This window comes from Aphanomyces invadans (genome assembly GCF_000520115.1).
Source record: "Aphanomyces invadans strain NJM9701 unplaced genomic scaffold supercont1.14, whole genome shotgun sequence".
Lineage (NCBI taxonomy): Eukaryota > Oomycota > Saprolegniomycetes > Saprolegniales > Verrucalvaceae > Aphanomyces > Aphanomyces invadans.
In genome coordinates this window covers 232,402-240,980 of record NW_008580159.1, presented here as the reverse complement: position 1 = coordinate 240,980, position 8,579 = coordinate 232,402, and the positions used below count along the sequence as shown (strand labels likewise).

Genomic DNA, 8,579 nt, shown 5'->3' with positions numbered 1-8,579 from the left:
GTCGACGGTCATCTCGCAACTTGCTTGATGACGACGCTGACTTCAGCATTGCCAACGCATCGCGCCTCGTCACCTCATGTTAGTTGTCTCAACAGGTTAAACAAAATACAAGATGTAGATCATGATATCGGTTGGTTGTTGACGTGGTAGCCATCATATTTGGAGAGTTTCGTGGTTTGGCAATCGACTCTTTTGTGGAGCAAATGGGAGCTGATGTCCCTAGCCGGAGATGCTGACTTCGTCATGCTCCATTGCTTGAATGACCGCCTATCGGAACCAGCGCCACCTACGAGCCACCGTCCAGCGCTGGATTATACTCGGCTTGCTGCCCACCCACCCACTCCATCTACACCTATTACCATCGTGTGCGCTTTCGATTGACGGCGTCGTGCAATATTGGCATCACAACGAGATGGCGACGTGGCACGAGAACCGCAACGAAGCTCTGCCCTTCCTATGTATCTTTGAATGTTGTGATGCGGCAGAGTTGTTCATTGAACGCAAGTTGCGGCGTTGCAAATTGACCCCTACTTTGACAAAACCCATTCAATTGCGACTGTATTCATATCACGGCGTTGGCATCGAGTGTTGGCTTGCATGAATAACGGTTCTTCGTCAATCTTGGCGCGCGCCCCACCACTGGATGAGAGAAATGCTGGCGTATCGCGCGTGATTCGACCAAGCGTTGTACCGGGCTCGAAGGTACAGAACGACTTGACATCCGGGCTGCAGGTGGCGCAGTATCGATTTGTCCGTAATTTGCATCCGATGCCGGCGATATGTTTTGGAGGCACGCAAGTTGCGACACATTACTTGGCGCGGGACCAATACGGCCGCATTCGTTGCATCGACGACCTCAAATTCAACCCAACTCCAACAGTTCCTATACGTTTGGTTGTCTGTTTGGTCAGATGCCCACCCTTGGTCGTGGGATACACATTCCAGGACAAGCATCGACGAAAACACTTCCAGATTCGTGACCGTCATAGCAGGGATTATCAAGCGAAGGTATTCTCGGTCAAGCGGTGCGTTGCCGACGACGGCATCATGGGTGTCGACAAAATACGCCGAGCATACATCTCCCAGGTATGCAATGTAACTCACGATCGCGGCGGGGGCACCACTGGCTCGGCCGAGGATTGACAGCACGTCGGCGACATCTGTGTCAACGTACGTCATTGGATTGGTGGCAGCAGGGCTTGGCAACTCCGTTGCTTCGTGGATGATGTTGTCGACGAGCCACACTGGGAGGCTAAGAGGGTCGTCAAACGTCGGTGGCGACCGTGGCGGTCGCAGGATGTGGTGGGGGTGATGGAGCAGCATCCGTTTGTCCTTTGGGAGCAGTTGAAACGAGAACACCAACATTCTTCACTTGACCCAATCACAAACGATTTCAAAAATCACACGTTTGAATTGTCCTCTCTCCGGAATGTTTACGTTCTAGCTGACGGTGCATTTTTCGTCGGGGTGCTTGGTTTGATTCGGCGCCAGACGTGCGTCTTCGCATGGTGTGGGTGAATCAGCAGCAGCAGCAGCGACACAGCGGTCTTTTGGCTGCGCTGGTCTCGATGGCGCCAAGTCTACCCATTCCTCGGTCATGGCAGCGGCCGGTGGTGGCTTCAGTGGGACCTCCACCGATTCCCAGTTGTCTTTCAAACCCACTTGGACAGAAGTGATGTCAATGCTGCCTGAGATCGCTGCTTCATTGTCCAAATCAAGAAGCGTGAGCGCCTTGCTTGCTGTAGGTGCTTCAAGTGATGTTGAAAGAGTTTCACGTAGTGGTGCCAAAGGAACATGCTTAGGGAAATGGGCCTCCCCGTTCTCCTCTCCAGCAAACAACGTCAACGTCGCGGCGAAGCGCAACGATATGCTCGCAAACTTGACGTAGTTGCTCGAGCCTTTACTGTCAGCGCGCACATGAAGAACCACTTCGTGGCCTGGATGAAGATTCGTCAAGACTTGATTGTCCTCTATCGTGAGCACGTGGCAGCGGTAGTCCCTGCACGAACGGAACATTCGACAGACGTCTTGACGTGGCAGTACCACATGTTGGTCGGTATCAAGGATTTCAAACTCAAGCCATCTGTGGCAACGCAGTGGCGACTGACGCGCGTCCGCGACTCCGCCTTGGTCTCTTGAGACACACTCGAACGTGAGGGAAGCAGGACATGGATGCGTTGTGAGTGCCGACGACTGGACAGCCTTGGGCACGCGAAGTCGCAAGTAAACTTCATCCATCGGTGCGTATCCATCCAAAATGTCGTGGGTTTCTTGAACGTATGCTGCGCAGATTCCAGCCCCATCGAGAATGCGTTGAATGCACGACGTCGCCACACCTCGCCGGTGAAGCCACCATGCAAAAATGGCAATATCCGCAGGCGAATACATGGCGCTGCAGACGGAATCGACAGTCGCAGCAGAGAACTCATTAGCAACCTTGGTCACTGCGTCCACAATCCACAGTTCGGACCGCTCCGTCCCCCGGCGCTTCATGAAGTACTAGTCAAGAGGACTACTTCAGTGAATTGGGGCAATTGGTAGCGGTGGTCGAAGGACCCTGTGGGGGGAATTCGTGGAGCGGGTTGTATGTAACTGTTGAGACTTCACGATGGCAGCTGCCGTTGAATGATCGATGTCTGCACGAGTTATATATAGTTTTTCAAACCGACCGACGCGGAGCATGGACGCCACGGAAGATGGCTTCCAGTGCTCTTATCGGGACTCTGTTTCTTTCAAAGGCGTAGCCGTGATCTTTACAGTGTTTAGGTTGCTAATTTCGACGTCACCCGACTGCGTTTACACGTGGTTGCGACGACTTGATTCAAAATAGTAAGCTCATGTTGTCGGGTCAGCTAGCAAGCTAGATGATTGTACAAAAATCTCGATAGGTCAGGAAAGGGGTCGTAAGGAAATGCGCGATCATGTCCTGTTGGACTGGTACAACCAGAGGGCATGGAACATCTTGATTCGGCAGCGCGGGCTTGGACTCGGCGGCATGGAACCACATTTGAAGTTCTTGTCGATTCACTTCCTCACGAACAATCACAACTCGGTGAAGAGCGACGCGGCAGAAATCAACATAGTTCGCCCAGCCACCGTACTGAGCTCTCATGTACACGACGATGCTATATCCGGGAAGGACATTGCTGAGCACTTCATGATCGCGTACAATGAGCATGTGACGGCGAAATGTGCTTGACGCTCGAAGGTTTCGACAAACATCGCGTCGGGGCACAACTGTGACACCATGTACGTCTTGAACGTCGTACTCGATCCAGCTGTGGCATCCCTGATACGTATGGTTCAATTCAGGAGTCTCGGTAGCCCACCCTTGGTCATGAGACACACATTCAAACACAAGTTCAGCCGGTGGACCAAACTTTACGACGCTATCTTCGGCGGGATCGACAGGAACCGAAAATCGAAAGATTTCCGCATCTAGATCTGCACGACCGCTGACGCTTTCAGCCATTTCCCCAACACATCGATTCCAAATGCCAACGAAGTTGATGATGTTGTTCACCACTGCGAGGGGAAGGTTGAGGGTGTAAAGGACTTGAACACCAGACGACACGTTTGCTGAGTCGTACATGAGGAGGCTATACGCTTCATCTTCGTTCCTCATTGAGTGCACTTCACGGCTGGATTCGTCGACGACATGTACCGGTCCGTGCATCGTTTCCAATTCTGAAATGTTGCAACTTTTGGTGAAAATTGCGAAAATATATTTTGGGGTTAAGGTGTACTAGTAGTAAGTACTACACAACTGCCCGTTCAAAGTGGCCAAACCAGCAGTCAACGTGGGTTTACAGTGGGCGATCGAGGGGTCTGGGGACTCTATTGGTCGACACACTTGTCCTTTTGAAACGCGGATTTTTGCAATCGATTTGTCCTTTTTAAATACATTAACTGCGAAAACGACATGGTAGACTAGATAGAACCTATTGAGTAATGTTGAAAATCCTCATGAATCTCGGGAAAAATTACTGCGTAAAGTTATTCCCTATTTAATTTAATATATACAATAAATATTTGTTGTGCAGAGGTCATGTAGGTTGAAAACCTCTCAATTTTACTGCGACCTTTGGTTCACAATTGAAACTCACATGGCGACCAATGTGCGGGGTACCAATGCTGCAATGTTCGACGAAGTCTGTCAGTTCGTACAGTCTAATCGGCCCAGGGCCCTAACCGAAGTGGAACGTTTGGAAATGGGTGCGGTGCGTGCATTGTGGAGCCTATGTCGTCGGGTTGTAACGTCAACGCGACGTCGAGCGATCGACTTTGACGAGTTTTCGAGCCTGGCGATTGCGTCCGCGATCGTCATAGAGAGAAATATTGACATCGAACAAATCCCACACGCCTCTTAGTCATTCAAAGCTCGTGTAGCATTCCCCAATTGGAGTTGGAAAATTCCGATGACATCATCGTTGCGTGTCAGGATGGAGTCGGCGATACTTGTCCACGTGGCCACCTCGCTGAAAGCAGACACGGCGACGACATTGTAAGCCCGCGGCACACCTTCTCGCAACAGGAGCCTGCCAACGGAGGTGCTGCGACGGCAAGAGGTCTCAGCCTTCGTGTTGCTGCATATTGTTCAATCGCCACGATCTAGTGTGTACGGCCAGTCAAGGCGATTCATGGCGATGGCGTCGCGAGTGGTCGATCTATAGCGACTCTTTGTCGCCACTGGACGTGGTAGCTCCACGAGCATAGCTAGCTCAGGTGGTGTTCGAGCCGAACCGTGAGTTTGCAGCCGTGCTCGCTCTGTTCAGCCAAGTCGAAGCGGGGGCGTCGAATCGATCAGTGTCGTTCTCGTTCAGCGCGTGAAAAAATAATGTATGCGCACATTGAAATCTTCAGAAAATCGAGAAAAATGTCAGATAAAAATTCCCCCGAGAATAACATCTTTGGAAGGGTATGATTCTCCAAGAGCCCAGTCCATACTGACAATACCACAAGTGTTCTTGAATGTGCTAACAACATATACGACGATGGGTGATTTGTCCTGGTATGAAGGATCGGATCTATGTATCGTCGCATCGGCGTGGTATGTGAAAATGTCACGTGGACATTTTGTAATGGCAAAATCCATCGCTTGTCTTTATACGAAATTTAAACACCATTTGGAAAATCGACACAAATTCAACGACACATGACGAGTGCCCCTCCCCGCCAAATCTTTGCAAACGTTTGTCTCGAAATGCCAACCTTTTGCTGCAAAAACGCGTTGGCCTTCCCATGCAGCATACGCCCGCGCTTCCTATGCTCCAAGATCTCTGCGAGGTGCACTTCATATCTCCCGTGGACTCGCATGGACGGTTGTGTCAGGATTGGGCAATCGATTAAGTACCTCGATGTCAATTTTGATGACAAGATTTCGCGGTCTAGAAATACTTGATTGGCTGTATATCTTTGAATTACAGCCAATGAAAATACGAACTGAACATTCGAACGAACGCATCTTCGTAAAAGGTCGCGACGTCCAGGATCGCGCGGCACCAGCATGGGCAACCAGACGTCGACGTACAATCCTGCGCGGGAATCGGCAGAGCTCGGACGCCGACCGAACGACTATGAACTCATCCTTCTTTTCAAGATGCAGACCAAGTTCCTCGTGCGCCTCGTCGAGTGTCCCTACGTACGTTCGAGAACCCGAACGTGAACTATTCCACCGTATGCATTGCAAACCTGACATCACTTTGTTCTAGCACGTGAGCCTCTTGGAGCGATACTGGGACAGTATGCATGGCAACCATGCCAACAACAACCAGGCGGTGTCATTTCAGCGAAAAGGACCTGGGTGGCGCACGATTGGGTTCACGACCGACAACCCGGCCGACGACGTTCGGGCGACCGGCGAGCTGGGTCTCGAATGTCTCGGTACATGACGTCCCCTCCTTCTTTGACATTACACGTCGCTATATCATGCATGTTCTAGTGTTCTTTGTGGAAAACTACCCCGGCGAAGCTCGAATGATGAATCGTCGAGTGGGCGGGTATCCGTTCGTCAAGGCGGCCGTCGCCGTCACGCGCGTCGTCATCGAGATCTTCCACATCGTTGAAGCCGATGGTTCTCGTGTACGTGCAATTTTCGATCCTTTCCTGCCGACATAGTCGTTGCCATCTTCCTTTGAACGTGCTCATCTCCATGACCGTGAGTACAGGGCCAGTACCCCGTCCGCGACACTCTGTACTGGCAAATCCTCGAAGACGACGCGAGCTTGTTTCGGCTCTTTGCGTTTTGCTTTCTCATGTTTGACGAGCTTTTCTGCGACTGGGTTGCTTCGACCAAAACGCTGCCCCAAGCAGTCTGCCCGACGTCGACGGTTGCCCGCCTCGCCGATCTTGGGAAGAACAAGTTGCTCGCAACGTTAATGCGTGCACCCGAGCACCTGACGGACCTGACAGTACGTTGGGCTTCTATCTCTCCAACTCTATCGTGTGCAGATCCGCCGGGCGCCAGGGGCGTTTGATGTGCATGCATCGTCCGGCTCGATGCAAGCCATGTGTTCTCATCCACGACCGACTGCCGTAGGACCTGTGTGCCAACGGCCAAGTGCTGCGCCGCACAAACCTCAAGCTGAACGTACACGACCACAAACCAAAGTCGTCTCCGTGGGGACCAACCTCGACACGACAACCATCGACAGCCACACAATCGCCGCCGTTTGATTTGTTTGAAGGCCTCGTGCAAAAATAGAGCAGCATCACAGCTGCAGCGCAAGGCTGTAGCCGAGCGCAGTCGGCGGCTGCCGGGCATACTGTGCCTTTTCCAACACGTCAACACAAGCGCATGATCCGAGTTGGCGGCGGAGACGTACTTGTCGTTGGAGCTGGACGTGGGGAGTCGCGGTGGCGCAGTCGATGAGCATATATTGCAGCGCCAAGCAAATGGTATCTCGCACGGATACACTATGGACTTGGCAGTCTAGCGTCCGTTCGCTTCCGATGACTGAAAAGCACTACGGCACAGTAGCCGTGAGCGATGTCGCGGCTGCGTGAGCCATAGAGGCCTCGAGCTGCTGTGCGGGAGCTCGAGCACGTCACGCACACTACGCAAACAAAGACGTACCTCGGCGATGGGCGGCTCGGCGGCGATAGAAAACCCGTGGCTATTGACGCCTTTACGAATCTCCGTGATGTCGGTGAGGGCTACGCCTCTGGCCAACGGCGGTTCTACCATGATGGGATGACAAGAAAGTGACAACGCATTTGGATGATGGCCATGAAGTCGCGACTCGACGGACAATTGGCTACGTACGTTTGGTGGTCCCGCAATGGAGCGTTTGCGTCGTCAGGTCCACCCAAAGGATGTGGTCCACCGCACGGACCTTGTTGGAGTGCCGGAGGACGTGCACTCTATCGATGCAACGACGGGGGATGAAGAAGGGCACGCCTTGCTGCTTGGATATGCAGACAAGTGGCGCCGTACCCGGCGAGCAAGCTCGCGTAGACGTTTTCAATTTTGGACGGCGGCAGGGGCTTCCCTGCGACGGTCGGCGTCATCCATTCGCGCGATGCCAGCTACGATGGCAGACGGCATGTTGACATGGGGGACCTCCAAACAAGATGTGCCGTACGATACATTCCGGCCCTTGGAGCACATCCACGAGAACGCGAAATCGACTCACGGCTTGATCTCGAGCATTGCGGGATGGCATTTCTAAACTCAGCGTGCGCTCCGACCCGATGATGGAAAAGCACTGACAAGACGCAGTGAGTCGGACAATTGGTGCCAGCCACGCAAATGGGCCCACCTTGTCGGCGATCGGAAGCAATGGCGATTGACTGAAGGAGTACGTGGCTAGCCCCGGTCGCACCTCGGCAATGTCGGCCAAGTACAAGCCCTTTTCTGTCGGGAGGAGCCGCGTGGACGCGCGGAAGAGGTAGCGCACGCTGCTCGTCATCGGCTTGCCCACGACTAACCGCTCGCAGTCTGTGCAGCGCTTGTGACTCTGTGCCGACTCGACACCATGTACCTGGGCTGAAGCACAGGATGCGCCTCGACTTCACCTTGCCCGTGTAATTGTACTTGAACACAGTCAACCCTTCGTGCAGGAGCTTCCAAAACAACACCAGGTCGCGATCGAGCTGTTTGATGAGGCCGAGCAAAGTGAGCTACATCGAAGCAGGCAAGTCCATGTTGAGGCGGCGGCAACGGCGTGGCAATGCGATACCGTGAGCCTGTGAAACGGAACGCTGCGGCGGCAGCGGTACCACTGCTGAATACATGTGGCCGCGTTGTGCCTGGCGATGGCATCGTCGACTGCCGTCACCTTGGTCGGCTTCCACCCCATGCTAACGCGGGCCAGTGGTCAACATGCATGGGGGCATGTGTGCCTACTTCAAGCGAGGTCGTGCGAGTCTGGTTTGGCTCGTTAGCACTCTGCCACCACAGATCGCGTCAGCAAACTCGAGTCGCATGCAATCGAGGTACCTCACTTCCACCGCATCAGGATCGACAGCGTCCTAAGCAAGCGTCAACCATCTCGCGCGTCGTTGGTGTGGTGTGGACGACGTACGTCGTGGCTTAACGAGCGGCTGGGGCGCTGGCTCGCGGCCTTTGGGACCGCTAG

The 8,579-nt window shown here is 53.3% G+C and overlaps 4 protein-coding genes across 4 annotated transcripts; 1 reads left to right on the top strand and 3 right to left on the bottom strand.

Moving 5' to 3' along the window:
• Positions 1 to 454: 454 nt before the first annotated feature.
• Positions 455 to 1,365, bottom strand: H310_07460 (hypothetical protein; the record flags this gene model as incomplete). The annotated part of the gene is made up of 1 exon (XM_008872823.1): positions 455 to 1,365. One exon carries the CDS (start codon positions 1,363 to 1,365, stop codon positions 616 to 618), a length of 750 nt encoding a protein of 249 aa, XP_008871045.1. The 3' UTR covers positions 455 to 615.
• Positions 1,366 to 1,440: 75 nt separating this feature from the next.
• H310_07459 (hypothetical protein) lies at positions 1,441 to 2,493 on the bottom strand (the record flags this gene model as incomplete). The annotated part of the gene is made up of 1 exon (XM_008872822.1): positions 1,441 to 2,493. The coding sequence occupies one exon, from the start codon at positions 2,491 to 2,493 to the stop codon at positions 1,441 to 1,443; it is 1,053 nt and encodes a 350-aa protein (XP_008871044.1).
• Positions 2,494 to 5,479: 2,986 nt separating this feature from the next.
• On the top strand, positions 5,480 to 6,703 carry H310_07458 (hypothetical protein; the record flags this gene model as incomplete). The annotated part of the gene is made up of 5 exons (XM_008872821.1): positions 5,480 to 5,641; positions 5,712 to 5,883; positions 5,942 to 6,081; positions 6,168 to 6,410; positions 6,539 to 6,703. The coding sequence occupies exons 1-5, from the start codon at positions 5,507 to 5,509 to the stop codon at positions 6,701 to 6,703; spliced, it is 855 nt and encodes a 284-aa protein (XP_008871043.1). The 5' UTR covers positions 5,480 to 5,506.
• A 7-nt stretch (positions 6,704 to 6,710) lies between these two features.
• Positions 6,711 to 8,300, bottom strand: H310_07457 (hypothetical protein; the record flags this gene model as incomplete). The annotated part of the gene is made up of 9 exons (XM_008872820.1): positions 6,711 to 6,770; positions 6,825 to 6,965; positions 7,076 to 7,179; positions 7,265 to 7,362; positions 7,436 to 7,527; positions 7,584 to 7,706; positions 7,761 to 7,924; positions 7,983 to 8,121; positions 8,181 to 8,300. The coding sequence occupies 9 exons, from the start codon at positions 8,298 to 8,300 to the stop codon at positions 6,711 to 6,713; spliced, it is 1,041 nt and encodes a 346-aa protein (XP_008871042.1).
• Between the last annotated feature and the right edge of the window lie 279 nt (positions 8,301 to 8,579).